General features: G+C 36.2%; 2 protein-coding genes across 3 annotated transcripts in view; one reads left to right on the top strand and one right to left on the bottom strand.

The window, feature by feature from the left end:
* The window catches only part of LOC143916109 (uncharacterized), a 373,187-nt gene that overhangs the window by 103,864 nt on the left and 253,709 nt on the right, over positions 1-15,614 (top strand). The window lies entirely within an intron of this gene.
* On the bottom strand, positions 1,377-13,771 carry MFS16 (major facilitator superfamily transporter 16). Of its 2 annotated transcripts, XM_077436968.1 has the most exons (14): positions 13,212-13,771; positions 8,755-8,933; positions 7,602-7,688; positions 7,261-7,394; positions 7,047-7,179; positions 6,790-6,962; positions 6,517-6,618; positions 5,826-5,876; positions 4,368-4,575; positions 3,684-3,832; positions 3,485-3,608; positions 2,100-2,177; positions 1,896-2,004; positions 1,377-1,816 (listed from the first exon to the last, which is right to left on the bottom strand). In XM_077436968.1, the coding sequence occupies exons 1-14, from the start codon at positions 13,466-13,468 to the stop codon at positions 1,756-1,758; spliced, it is 1,845 nt and encodes a 614-aa protein (XP_077293094.1). In that variant the 5' UTR covers positions 13,469-13,771; the 3' UTR covers positions 1,377-1,755. The 2 variants fall into 2 exon arrangements, with proteins under 2 accessions (XP_077293094.1, XP_077293095.1); XM_077436969.1 differs by lacking the exon at positions 5,826-5,876 and having other exon boundaries at positions 13,212-13,648.

The following is a 15,614-nucleotide window of genomic DNA, read 5'->3' on the forward strand; positions in this document are numbered from 1 at the left end:
TTTGTAATATATGTATGTATACTGGCCATAGATGTCAGATATTTAGATTTACATGTATCTATGTAATAATTATGTGGACCAGGAAGGCGCATTTGGAGTTTACCTGTTAAGCCTTCCTGATATATGTATTTGTATATATGTATGTGAAAATATGTATGTAAAAAAAAAAAATTATTGTTTTTCTTCTTTAAACTTACTGAATTCATTTTCTTTTAGGTAGTCGGAATGAATTATTAGGGTTTTAATGCAAAGTATTCCATACTAATTTGGCCTTGCTACAAAAGTTTAAAATATAAAAAAAATCATACATATATTATTAAAAAATGCAAATCTTAATTTTAAAATTTTTATTATAATTTTTTTGAAAATTTACAAAACTCATAATTCAGTCCAGTACATAGTAATAATATACATATATCTAATTACTCTTGAAGCACATGAGACTAAAACTTCCATTTACAAGGTAACCATAAACAAAAAAAAATTAAATACAAAACCTGTAATAGAAGATTAACAATAATAAATATTAATAGTGTTTAAAAAGGAGCATCAACAAGAAATAGTACTATGGAGTAAATTAAACCATTTAATTGAAAATAATTATACTATTAACTAAGGTTGTTTATGTATATATGTATGTATGTATGTTTGTACGTAGAATTATTTTCAAAGGAAATCAGGATTAGGAAGCTTTACTGATTCATCTGAAGTGTATCATTAAAAACTAACACTTAACTGTATAATTTTTTTTTTTAATAAAGCTATATTTATGTATATGATAAATATGTAGACAAATAATCTTTATACAGTAAAGAAAATTTTCATTTAAAGAAAATTGAAGTTTAATAAATTTATTCAGTTGTTTTTTGAGACAAAATATGCCATTTATGTAAACTGCAAAAGAGTTGAAATTAAAAATACCATCTTTCATAAGAATATCATTATAACAGAAATATACAAATGATGCTATTTAATACAAAATAATATAACATTTAACACCGTAGAAGTAAAACGTAATAAAATGACCTTCAAACCATTTTTTCTCTGATTCAATTGAGAGAAGAGATAACCTTAATAGGCTAAAGTTCACTGACGGATTGTAATACGGTCACTCTAGTACATTTCACCTCGTAATTAATACTGTTTAAATGTGTATATTTAATTGTGAATTTAATTTACTTGTCATTTAAAGGAATAAAGTCACAGCCGAGTTTCTAAGTTTCATAACAATACAACTACTAATTTAACATTAATAAAAACACATATTACAATTAAAATTTGCGTATCATTAATAGATTAACATTAACAGTCGAATGTTGAGTTTGAGATTGTGCATGGACGTGCCATTTGTATATACAAAAAAAAGGCTTTGTTTATTCAATTCTCCAAGACATCAGCTAACGAGATTTAATTGTATATTTTCAAATCAAGTGCAGAATAAGTACTGGCCGAATCAAAACCGATTGCACGTATTATATATACAATCCTCGATTTGAAACATAATACTGGGTTAGATAGCATTGCTTATAGTCAAATTTATATGTAACAAGCTGATTATATTAACGTGAAATCGTCCCGGTACAGAAGAGTGAGAAACAAACTGCCACAGATCATCAACACACATATATTTATTACGGCGATATGACTTCAATTTTGATTATAGTTTTCAATTACTCTCACATCACTCAAAATGTTCTTTATTGTATCGTATTTTTTCTTTTAATATTTAAATTCACATTTATCGTAAACGTATAATTATTCTATAGGACCATTCCTCAAATATCGTAAATGCCTGAGTATTTCTTGAGCCACCAGCCTGTAAGTAAAATCAGTTTGAAATTAATCCCTGTATTCAAATACATATGTATAAACGCAGTGTTTGAGAAATAACGCACCTTAGCAACAAAATCAATGCAAACACATCGCAACATATGAGCATATAGAAGACTTTTGACCATCCTTGCGACGATACAACAGCTGCTAGCATCGGTCCGATAGCAGCCCCTATGAAAATAAATTAATAATCAATATTATTTACACCTATAACAGTACTGTGTATATTTAATTCGATTATTTATAATGAAAAACATTAAACTAACCTATACTACCAGTTCCATCAATTATTGCCGTGACCGTGGCTAAAGCTTTGGAATTGCCATTCAGTGAACTATGCGTACCTGTTCATAAATCAACAATTATAATTGAATTTTATACATATATAACTTCAACAGCACGTATCCTTGGAATACAATATACATATACAAAAAATGTACATATGTGTGTGGTAAGAGCATCATTGTTGTTTATTATGATTATACTGTTCGCCACGAGAAATGGTTCAGAGACGAGATATGACAATTGATAACTGGCTTACCTCGATAAAATAAACGAATTTTTGTTTTTAATCCACAAGAATAGTCGAAATATGATTTTTCTAAGTGGAATTTCATTTAATTCTCATATAAAGACAATTTAATATATTATCCCTATTAATTCAATTCAGATTCGTGTAAATACGAGTAAATACTAGTACGAGCTTTTAGCTCGCAATTTTACCGATTTAAAATTCAGCACACTTCCAATTAACCCTTTTAAACGAAAATAAAAAATAGTGTGGCCAGAACACTATCCCAATAAACATGTTTCAATAGAAAATACTCAATATAAAATAGTATTAACAGTGGGAAAAAATCCCAAGTGAAAATACGTACTTTTGACTTTTGATTTGAAATGGACGACTACTTGGAGAGATTTGAAAGCTGAAAAGTACTACAAATGAAAGATAAAATACCCGAATATAGATTCCAATATTCATTTTGAACAGGAAATTGGACAGATTTTGAGACATCGACCAAACAACACCAAGATATTGAAAAATCGCGCATTTAAAAAACACATACACATATCTTCGAATCTCGAGCCAATCAACATTTTTTATTACCAGATTCGTGTTCACTGGGCATAGATCTATATGAAAAGTCATATCTCGTCTCTGAACAAAAAAAAAGTCGTACAGTGTTATTATAGATTTAATTTAATTTTAATTTATTTATGTATCAATTCCTTTCCGAAACCATCTGTTGAAATATCAACGAGCACAACACTACTATAATTTTATAAAACAGAATTACATATTGTAACGTGGCAACATGAGAAAGAGTATCTACTGTTTAAGTGCATTCGTGGGTGAACAATAGATACCCCGAATTAGGCTAACAGGACTCAGTAAGTGCTCGAATAAAGGATAGTGTTAAGATTATTCTAAAAATTGTAGATCGATAACAAATTAGTGTTCGTTTAGTAAAAGTTGGAGAAAAATATGAAATGACATTCAGATGTTTAGATGTTTGAGGAAACAAAAGAGTTTGAAAAAAGTTTCCAACCCATATGAACCGTCTGCAAGGATACAACTTGTAAAATCAATATGTTGAGCACCATTTTGGTCCGACCAACAGAAGATACATATATACATATATTCAATTACCAAGTTCTGCACTGACTGCAGTAGTAATCAGAGCGTACGGTCCGTTGACGAGTAGTCCCGCTAACACAAGCAGTACTGCGTTCATCACCAGATTCATAGTTCCAAACCACTCGTACACCATCATCTAAAATCAAACGCATTACAATACAAACAAACACTACAGCTGCCCTATTTTACAATGGCTCATGCCAAAACTCGCCATGGGGGCCGCTAGGAGCAACATAACGGCACAAGTCGTAGCCGGCATCCCGCTCCAGTCGCATATCACACCAGCTAGTATGGCTCCAGCAATACCACCGATGTCGAAACACGTCGATAGATCGGCCGACTTGGATGAGCTAAATGACGCTGAAATAAACACAATTGAATTTAAGAAATTGTGAACGACTTAAATTGAATAACTTCAGACACGCTGATTTTTTTAAGGTTGTGGCTATTTGCAGGTACTATGTCTGCAAATTATTGGCTATTTGCAGGTACTATATCTACGACAGGCGCAAAGCCTTCTGCGCATGCGCGTGAACTGTCACTGTCGGCGTGTTAACTGTTAAAATTTTGTTTTAAACCTCTTAAAATTTTGTTCGAACTCGTAAAGTGACGTAGAGTAAAAAATATAATCCAAATTAGTTAATATTATTAATTGTTAGAAAATTATTATCATATACAACGTATAATACCTACATACAAGTACAAGCCGCGAACCAGCTAAATGATATACATCTATTATAATAACGTGCGAAATTTATTTGCCTCGTGTATAATGAACGATTGATTAAACAAGTCTAGCATACATTAAATGTAAGAAATTATAATCGGATTAAAGTTCACGCGCATGCAAATAGTACCTGCAAATAGCCACAACCATTTTTTTGAATGAACTAACTTGAATTTTTTATATACAGCGGCAGCCAATACAGGAATGTATAGGAAACCAATTTGGCGAAGAATAGAGATAGCGAAAATTCTATGACGCCGGGTATTTTCAAAGCGCCTATAAATCCAACTGCTTTCCTCTCAGACTCGGATGTTTGATTGAGGAGGGTCGTGTTTTCAGTTGGTGATGAACGTCTGGCGCTCGTTGACTGCTCACCCTACAACCAATAAATCTGTGATTATATTACGAAATGACGTGTTTCTTTAAGTGGTACTGTAACATGAGAGATAGTATCCACCGTCTAAGTGAATTCATTGGTGAACAATAAGAGACTCCGGATTTGTAAGTGCCCGAACAAAGGATACGCTGGAGTTTCCGCATACCTGGGCGAGTGCGTGCGTAGGCAATAGACTCGCCAGGGTAGACCTTTAAGTGCCTGGACAATAAACACATTAATGGATCGGGGAAGCTGTGCTGGGCAACTTGTCCTTTATAAGGAGGTACAAACGGTAGATCAGATTGTTCTGGAGTGAGTGGTGGTTCCATGTGGACCTTTGGGATCGTTAAATAAATGCTGTGAAGAGACTTTGGCCTTTCATTTGGATCCTGAACCCACCCCCACGCAACAGTATTTTATCCGGGATCTGAATAATAGTCGGAGGAAGGATTCTTCAGAGGCCGATCACTTATTTTATTACTTTAAGTAGTATTAAATATTTAATAGATACATTCAGCAAGTGGTATAGCTCAGTGGTTGCGTTAATGCTAACCATCGAGAGGTTCCCGAGTTCGAGCCCTGGGTTGACCTCAGTTGAAAAGAATTTATTCAGAATATTTCTGTAGTACTATATAAATCCGTGATTATGTACCTTTACACTATGTATTATGAGCCTTTATTTCTTTAAATTGTATTTTAAATGCTGAGGCTTCAGAGGCTGATCACTTATTTTATTACTTTAAGTAGAATTAAACAATTAATAAACACATTTAGTCAGTTTAGGAAAAGTATAAAATTATAAATGTACTATTAGTTATTATTAAGTAAGATTTCTGTTTAATTAATAATTTTGCTTTTTAGGTCGAACTTATCTTGCGTTATTTGCAGGTAAGGAACAAGAGGACTAAAAAAACTCTTTTGAAAAACTTTATGAAGATCAAGATATTTCAAATTCAAATATTTTGAACGATAATTAAATTTAATACATTATACCCGGAAATAAGCATGCCTTTGATTTAAATTGTTACCGTTCAAAAAAAAGATTTTCTTCAAATATAACGTAAGTAATTAACGATGTTAAATTAAACAAACAATACTCTAATTGCATTAAATTAGAAGTTAATAAGCATGAGTGCAATTTTACTAGAAATAAAAGGATAAAAACCATTTATGACATTCTGTTATAAGTTAGTAATATTGTATCTCACATATGCACACAATTAGTTGACGCTTTGGGATTAGTTACTTACACTATTGATCGAAGCAGATAATCGATGACTTCTAAGACATGCACCATGCTCCTATACAGAACATCAAGTCATGTTAGTAGAATGCAATTTTTTTAATCAATAACTTACACAAATACGATTCCAAGTATCGTACATACAATGATCATCTATAATTCTATTGTTAGATTGTTATGTAAACTTTTAAAGGTCTATTCATACAGCACAGCAGCTCACGTCAACGACAGCTTCTATTCATACTATGCAGCAGCGCAAGCTTCGGCACTTTCAGATTCGTTTTGGCCAAGTGCAAGGCAAAATCGCCTTACATATACATCACAGCGCGACAATACGGCTCAATATAGCTTGCCTCGTATCTTCATTCATAATAAAATACTCATGCGCATGCGCACTTTCATTAGTACGTGTGCACTCGCTACTATGACGTCACGTTTCCACAGTGGCCAAATAAAACCGGTTTTGCTTGGTACGTTACCGTGACATGTACTGCTGTACAGTATGAATATATTTTGTCGGCTACTGCTGTTACGTCTACGCCAATATATGAATATGTCCATATAAAATGTACCAAAGAATACTTTTCGTACAGTCGCCGGTACGTGTTGTGCTTACATATATGAATAGACATTAATTTTATTAAGAGTATAATAGTATATTTGAACGTATGATAATACATATATTGCCTCATTTGTACCTGATCACTAATTACAACTTGAGTGTCATCGTCAATTTCTGTATTGTCATTATCATCAGACATGTGACCTGGACCAGATTCCAAGCGGCGATAAAGATCTTTCTGGCAGAATTAAGAAAGGACTACATTCAATTTACATACCAATATTTTAGTTTAATTAAATATACAAAATATATAAATGTATATGTAGGATTAGACACAAAATTCATTACAAGCCAATGAAATGCCGAGTACGTGAAATGATTACATATTACTATAATGACTGATAGTTACTCTATTGACGTTAATACTCCCGGTAGATTGGTCGGGAGGAAACAGTCCAACATCTATAGGATCGTCTACCATGAACAAAAAGATGACGAATCCGACTAAGCCCATTATGAGGCCGGGTACCATGAACGACAAAGACCAGTCAGTTTCTACAAATCGTGCGGCGATTAATGTACCTAAAATGGTGAAATATTTTCAATATTTACATACATCGAATGCACACAACCACAATTGTAAAGCTCATATTATGTAAATCTCACCTAAAATGTTTCCGATTGAAGTGTGCGAGTTCCAAATTCCAAATATCAAACCGCGCTTTCCTTTACCAAACCATTTTCCAACGGCGGTGACAACACCTGGCCATCCGGTCGTTTGTGCAATACCGGCAGCTGCCTGTTCATCAGAAATTACTTACTTATTTGATTGTTTAAACAAAAAAAAAAAATACACACACGTTGATGTATACTACTATACCTGAACGAAGATAAAATATCCTATAGAATGTATATCGTAAGACTTTGCAATGCCAAACATATAACTGAATATTCCAGAAAATAACATTCCCAACGAAAGAAAATAGCGTAGGTTTACACGTTCAGCAATGAATCCTAAAACGAAAACGATGCAATATAATATTTATTTTTCAATTTATATGATGCATTTAAATATCAAAATTGAACTTCTACAGAAAAATTTTATATCAAATGATCAAAGTTCATTAAACTTACTTTAACAACATAATAAAGGTTATCGCATGTTTATATTTAATTTATGCAATTCTATGTAATCATACAAGACGAGAAGATTAAATATACCTGAAATGAACATCGCAAACGCGTACGCGAATAGAAATGCAGAATCGAGAGTACCGAGAAGTGCCGTCGCATCTCCATCAGAGCCATCTAAAAACACAATACATAAAACTCACTTCATCTTATAAAGGTATATTCATAACGGCCCAGCATAGATCGGCAACTGCATGTAAAGTATTCTTTGGTACATTATATATGGACACATTCATATCTTACTTGGCGTAGATGTAACAGCAATAGCTGACAAAATCTATTCATACTATACAGCAATGTATATCATCGTAACGTACCAAGCAAAACCGGTTTTCTTTGGCTAGTGTGGAAATATTCACGCACAACATGACGTCATAGTAGCGAGCGTAAGCGTTCTTTAACACAATGGTGGCCGCTGACTCATATTTGTATCATGTTGGGAGCACAACGCTTAGTGGCTGGTACATATATGATTTACGACTGCGCGAACTGTATCAGTCCGCTGATATATTTTTGTATCACGGTTGCGTCAATCGTTTGTGGCCGATGATACAATTTTGTATCACGTTTTCGTTTATGACGAAAACGTGATACAAATATATGTATATCAGCGGACTGAAAATATATTCTGCACGAAAAATATATTCGCGCAGTCGTGAATCATATATGTATCAGCGGCCACTAAGCGTTGTGCACCCAACATGATACAAATATGAGTCAGCGGTCACCATAGTGTTAATATAATGCCGATTTGCTTTGCACTCTACCAAAACTTCTCTAAACGTGCGCTGCTGTATAGTATGAATAGACGTAGTCTGTGCACTGCTACTGCGGGCTGTTGCCTTTCAGTGCTGGATGTTATGAATAGACCTTAAATCTATTGGAAATCTATAAATATATAAAAATGAATGTCTGTGTGTGTGTGTGTGTCTCGAATAGGCTCCTAAACCACTGAACCAATTACGATGGAACTTTCAGGATTTGTTGTATGCATGTTCGGGAAGATTACTGTGAAAAAAAAACGGGAAAAACGGGAATGAATGTCATTGCAACGCAACAATTTCAAATGTGTTCGCTGCCTGCGTTTTTCCGACAAGTGGGAACGGGAATTGCATGCGTTATTATGGCATTGCAACGCATGTAGGGTTCAGCTAGTGTATGTATAAAAATGATATTCACTAACCGAATGGTGCCCAATCGCACCAAGTAGCATTATTTTCCGGATTAATGTGAATATTGGCTGGAGGAGTTAAGGAGCTGCAGTTTTGGTGCAGCACATTTTTCACCACAGATATTGGTTTCCTAGTTAAGTGATAGCACATATAGGCAAGGTAAGTCAATCCCAAAATGCTAGTCTGGTAACTGGAAAGAAATAAAAACATAATTAGATTCTATATACGTACATAGATAATAAAAAAAATTGTTCATTTTTTTGTATTATACATACATACACTTCAATTTTTTCTATGGCATTTTTTTTTTAATCTAATGTGGCTTTGCAAAGTGTACAATTTCTTAAAATTCATTTCGAATATCTTCTCGTGTATTTATTCTGCATGGTGAATAGAGATCAGCTGATAGAGACATTGACCAACAAAAAAATCAAGTTTTTACTTACCATAGTGGAGACTAACTAAGTTTTTACCTCGAAATCTAGTATTGCTGTGGCAAAAGTGAGTATTGAAATCAATAGTGCGATGTTTTTTCTATTGATTGTGATTTTTAATTACTTAAAAAACGTATAATAAATTATCTAGCAAATTTTGAAAGTAAGAAAATGAATATACGTATAATCAGAAGAAATAAAGAGACGTATGAAATTAGGTTGGAGTGCATTTCGACGAATGAATGCGGTTTTCAAATAAAAAAATGCCACTTTGCCCAAAGAAAAAGATATTTGATCAATGTGTTTTGCCAGTGATGACGTATGGATGTGAAATTTGGACATTGAACGCCAAGTTGCCATACAAAGTCCAATGCACTCAAAGAAGTATGGAACGATGTACGCTTGGTATAACGAGGAAAGACAGTAAACGGAATACGTGGGTGAGAAGTATGACAAGGGTAGTGGATATAGTGGATGGAGTGAAGAGATTGAAATGGCAATGGCAGGGCCACGTAGCTAGAATAGTTCTTCTTCTTCTAATGCCGAATCCGTATTCAGACGTAGGCGACTACCATGGGCAGGCATCGTTTATGGCCCGTGCGAATTCTTCCCTATCATGGGCAAGCCGAAATAGCTTTTCGAGACCGAGTCCCATCCATGACCTGATGTTCCGGAGCCAAGAGAGTTTCTTTCCGATTGCCTTCTATTTTCCCTTCTATGATTGTTTGTAGAAGGCGATATTTGGGGCCACGAATAATGTGGCCAAAGTATTCCATCTTACGGCGCTTCACCGTGTCAAGAAGCTCTCTCTTTTTATGAAGAAGCTGGAGGACTGTTTCGTTTCTTACATGCTCCTTCCACGAGATCTTTAGCATCCTCCGGTAACACCACATTTCAAAGGACTCTATCCTGTTCATGGATGCCACTAACAGTGTCCACGTTTCGCATCCGTACAGCAACACCGACCAAACATAGGAGTGCAGGAATCTTAAACGCAATTTCATAGACAACCTTCGACAACATAAAACATTTTTCATGCTGCCGAAGGCATTTCTTGCTATTTCGATCCTTCTTCTTATCTCTATAATATATATATAATATAGAATAATGGACAAAGGAAATGCTAGAATGGTACCCGAGAGAGAAGGAAGACCGCAGGGAAGATGCGTAGACGAAATTAGGAAAATGTGTGGGGTGAGATGGATGAGAGTTGCGCAAAACAGAGACTTTGGCCCAGTTTTATATTCCACTACACTCGGAGCTTTAGATCAAAGGACCTCTATACAAAATCATATTTTGACATAGTTCTAAAAATCGAGTGTATTCGTCCACTGTGCAAAGGAACTTTTCAACTGTGACACAATTTGGTATACTATCTCCCGGTAGGCCAGATATTGAATGGGTTCAGTTGTCGGAATAGATGTGATCCCATACAAAAACGTCATGGTGATCATCTTATTATGCAATATGGCTCATATAAAGTATTTCCGGCTAGTAATACATATTATAAAATAAACTTGCATGTGCAGTGTTTGCGTGGACTTTTCATTTGTTCAGTCGATGAAGTGTGCGAGGCATTTGTTTAAACAAAACGATACGAGGAATGAAATTGAAACAGATACCGATGTTTGAATAAAGTTCTTATTTCAACAAAGGTGTTTTCTTTGTATATACATAACATATAAAATTTTCAGTCATTCATTTTCCGATTTGAAATTTCGCTGTACTCAAATTTCATCGATGGAGTTGGAACTAATCGGTGATATTGCATACGTTTTAAACCATGCATCAGATTACGAATAACGCACGTTGCTTTGTCTGATTCATGACTACGCTTATCTACATATTATAGCATATGTACTGTGGGTTTTTGGAATGTAATGTAGGTTTAATGTATGTGCATTGAAAATATTGTGAATTTTTAATATATGTAAATCAAATCTGTTACAAATATTGGAAAATATTTAGCCGTTTCATAGTATGATATATTTATTTGAGATTAATTATTAAGCTACATAATTTACGATACGCACACATGTGTGTGAATATATGTATAATATTATAATGATTGTTTATTGAAAAATGTCAAAAACAAACATGTAATCGTATGTGAAACATAATGATAAGGTAATGTTTTAATGTAGTTTAAAGAATTTGCTTGTATTATGAATTAAAAGATTGGAATATTCAGTCGTATGTTTTCGTAAGTTAAGCTTATTTTATGAAATTTTCTTATCAAATTTGTACAATATATCGTCGGTATACTGACAGAAAATATAAGGTCAAAAATTGGATGTTTTGAATTTGTTAAGAGTTCGTTATTGTATTTCTTCTTCTTGTTAATGCCTTGTCCGCATCCGGACGTTGGCGACCACCTCGTCGATTATTTGAATATATCCGCATCGGTCTTCAGCGGCTCGGAGCAGCTCTTCGGCGCTCATATCGGTCCACATGCGCATGTTTCGAAGCCAAGATAACTTTTTCCTGCCAATCCATTTTTTTCCTTCTATTTTCCCCATGGTTATCAAACGGAGAAATTCGTATTTTGGACCCCGTATCATGTGTCCGAGCTACTCCATCTTTCTCCGCTTGATGACAGAAACAAGTTCCCTGCCTCTCCCCATCATGCCGAGGACAGCTTCGTTTGATATCTTTTTGGTCCACGGAATCTTCAGCATACGCCTATAGACCCACATCTCAAAAGCTTCAATGCGGCTGATCATCATCATGTCCAGACGTAGCTCTTCGCGAATCTCAACCGCGTATGAAGATTGAGATGCTTGTTTGTAAGCGCCGCCTTCATTTTTACAAATGCTGTTCTAGCCATCTCGATGCAGATTCTTAAATCTTATTGTATTTGTTAAGTCAAAAATAAAATGAATAATGATTTAGGTAACAAAATAGAGAGCTCAAACTTCTTGATAGTCGAAAAAAATCGATTTTCTCAAAAACAAAGGTTTTCGTATATAAAGCTTTCTACCAGTATAACGACGATATGTAATATTCATAAATACAAAATACAAGCCTTTGAAACGTGGCATTCGAAGCGGATGTTGCGCATTCCATGGACTGACTGCATCCTCAAAGCACTGGTAGATTATTACTAACATCTAGAAAAGGGATTCTTTCCTACTTTGGCCATATTATTGAGCAGACTATCATTGCGTGTACCAAATAGAATGACTAGATGTAATGAGCTCCTTTACATACCTAATACTTTTTCTAATTATGGAAGAAGCTCATTCATCTGGCGTGCAAGCTCCACCGTCAACACACTAATCTTAACAATTTCTATGTTTGACTTATTTAATATTAATGCTATACAAGCTAGAGTAATTATTGCAAATTTGTTTTTCGATGATTAATTTTAATGAAAATTTACGATTGTGATTATGAATTTTTATTTTGATGTATTTATTTTGTCTTTTTGTTTTTTGTTATATATTATATTTTTTTTATTATTTCATAATTTTTATCATATTATTATTCTTATTATTTTGATATTTTTATTATACTGTTATTTCTATTTTTTTTCTTTTTTTGTTTTCTTTAACTATCTTACTCTATTATCATTTTTGTTTCTTATTTTAAATGTTTGAGCTTTTCTTTTTTTTACCTATATGTGAAAATTATTAATGGTTTACTTAACATAATTATATTTTTTTTACTATCAATCTATGTAACTTAATAAACTGTAAATTTTCCAAATAAATAAATAAAATAAATATTGCCAGGAAGAATGTGGAGTATCGAGAAGCTGATAGTCACCAGAACAATAGAGGGAAGGCGAGCGAGAGGACGCTCACCCACAAGATGGTCAGGTCAAATCAAATAAGAGACGAGATCGTCCCTAAGCACGGCATTTAACTGGGACAAGAAACGACCATAGCAAATGGCTCAACATTGTGCAAAACGAAGTATGCAATGAAGACATGAAAAACATGCGTATGTAGTATATGAGCAGAATGAATGTAAGGAAAGGAGTATACAATATGGTAAAAAGGAAAAGAAAAAGAAAAAGAATAGTAGCATACTATACGAGTCTTCTTTGTGGAGTCGGAGTGTGCGAAGGTCGACAGCATCGGCGGGAGAAGGCGTAGATGGCGGAGACGCCGGGAGGCAGCGGGCTCGGCTCCTGCTCGGACATCTTCCTGGGGGCGACGAGGGCGGAGCACCCGCTGCCGCTCCCGCTTCCGCTTCCGCTTCCACTCCTACAAACGCAGCCGCAGCCACACCAGCAACCGGGAAGCCTCAGGAGGCGCGAAAGGCGGCGCCACCGCGCGCACCGCATGCAACGCTCCTCAACTCAGACTGACTCACCAATTAACCGATCCACCGATCCACCGATCCGATCGACCGGTCGCTGATTCACCACTCCACTCCTCTCCACTCCACACGACACTGACACTAGATCCAGACTAGTACATTGTCAGTGACGACAGTTGACATTTAGCGCAGGGTCGGCAACTGCACCGACTCGAATACGTCCACATGTCAATTTCTTAAAATAATCCATCCACCGTGTGTTTTTCATTTATATGAGCGTCAAAAAGTAGATGTTTTCGCAAAGAAAGTCCAAATTGGAATGATTTGGAATTTCGCTAATTTAATAAAAGTTCAACGAGTATAATTTTTGGTAAAAGTTGGAATTCTCGACAGGGCGAACCAGAGAAATTTAATATGAATAGAAGTGGTTTTAAGGTCTGACCGCATTGAGCGTCTGCAACACGAACGGCAGCGTGCGGCAATATTAGGTAAACCGCACTTGAACGACAGTGATGCGTCACTCTGTAGTAAATTATGTCAGACATTCGTTCGGTAATCATAGTATCGCTGATATGCGGATTTTTAAATGGAGTTGTCCGAGCTAAAAGCCCTCATGGCCGTTGGTTGTCCTCTTACAGCTTCGGCTTTTGTTTTCCCTCTTTTACACCGACCATCTGTCAGTCGCTCTAGATTCTCCCGTGGGTCAGGCACCCGGTGATCCCGGACCGCCAGATGTAGCGTCCCTCGTGAAAGCCGGCCTCGAACTAAGGCAGGCTGGCCCCGTGATCCGCCCAAGTCTGATCATGGCGAGCGCTCATTGGCATAATAGAAGCCCTCCGAGGAGTATGGCTTCTTCCATAGTCGTACCTCACCGACTATGTCTACCGACTATGCTCGACCACGTGTTCGACCCAAGCCTCGAACACGGCGAGCTCTCAGACGCCCGCTAGCCGCCGACCGAGAAGGTCTTGGCGTGGCTGGTCTACCCTGCCTGACCAGCCAGCCTACTCAATCCACAGTCCCCGCCATAAAGGGGCAGAGGCGTCGAGCAACTCCCCGGCTCGGCCATCAACTCATCAATAAAAACGAGATCATAACCGTTACTCTTTTGTATAATTCCCCCACCCCGCACCGTTCCAAAGCAAGCTGATCGAGACGACGACACATACACAGCCACTGGTCATCCACACATACACAATACAGCCCCTGCAGCTATCGTTCAGGAGTTGTTGGCAATCCTTCGATTTTATCAGAGCTTAAGTTTTGGGCTCCTAAGACCGGTAGAGCGCTGCGTAATCGACGACTATTTCAACCTTTTTTTCCTTTTTTCCGTGAGAGGGGAAAACCTTGCATAGGCTCCCCCTCCCCGGCCCGAATTCCAGGGGGAGTGTGAGATTCTTACTCATTAAAAACCCCTCTCTCTTTCCGCTGCTGCCGGACCCGCACTTAAGCATTACCAGGCAGCAGCTGGTCTTGCGCAATGCGCTCACACAGGAGACGGCAGAGAACCACCTCAGGTCGCGGTGCTCTTATCGAGTCCTACTACTCAGAAGCAGGCTCCTGGCGTCTCCTTTCCCTTTCGGACTGATTCTTATTACATCTCTCTGGGGCGGACCCTGTAGGCTCGGAAGCGAGGCTCGGTCGACCTGCTCCTTCCTGTCATTGGTTGCTCTTTGCTAATTTTCTAGTATTGCCGTGCCCTGAATTAACTCGACTTTTACCCGATGAAATACTCCGACGTATACTGCCTCGTTCGCATATAATTTCGGACGGTTGGGCAGCGTACGGAAATATTCCGAATTCCGGTAAAAGTGATTATAATTTCGTGGATCCAAATGCTAGTGAAATACATACGCAAAATTTATTTAAATAGGCACACATACATAATAAAATATAAAGAGAAAGTTGTATAGTGAGACAAAAATAATAATAAACACAAATAAAAATATAATATTCCATTTACAGTGAGCACCACATGGTAATATAAAAAACTAAAATTTCAAAAACATCAAAATTTAAAAAAAAGGAACAGATAAAGTAAAAAAGAAAAAGAATATGTGATGCGTGTGAAAAGAAAGATGAGACGTCAATTTGGCAAAACGCGTGCCCGTTTTGATTCATATTTCGATGAATTTGTATTGAACCACAAACGAATGCGTGTATATTCCATT

The sequence above is a fragment of the Arctopsyche grandis genome, chromosome 8, assembly GCF_051622035.1.
Source record: "Arctopsyche grandis isolate Sample6627 chromosome 8, ASM5162203v2, whole genome shotgun sequence".
NCBI lineage: Eukaryota > Metazoa > Arthropoda > Insecta > Trichoptera > Hydropsychidae > Arctopsyche > Arctopsyche grandis.

What these genes read in the sequence shown, in the direction of transcription:
- MFS16 (XM_077436968.1), bottom strand. Translation starts at nt 13,468, where the DNA reads ATGCGGTGCGCGCGGTGGCGCCGCCTTTCGCGCCTCCTGAGGCTTCCC. An exon ending in CCACAAAGAAGACTCGTATA is followed by an intron (nt 8,934 to 13,211) that starts GTATGCTACTAT and finishes ATTTCTTTCCAG; the next exon opens with TTACCAGACTAGCATTTTGG. An exon ending in GCATTGATTTTGTTGCTAAG is followed by an intron (nt 1,817 to 1,895) that starts GTGCGTTATTTC and finishes TTTTACTTACAG; the next exon opens with GCTGGTGGCTCAAGAAATAC.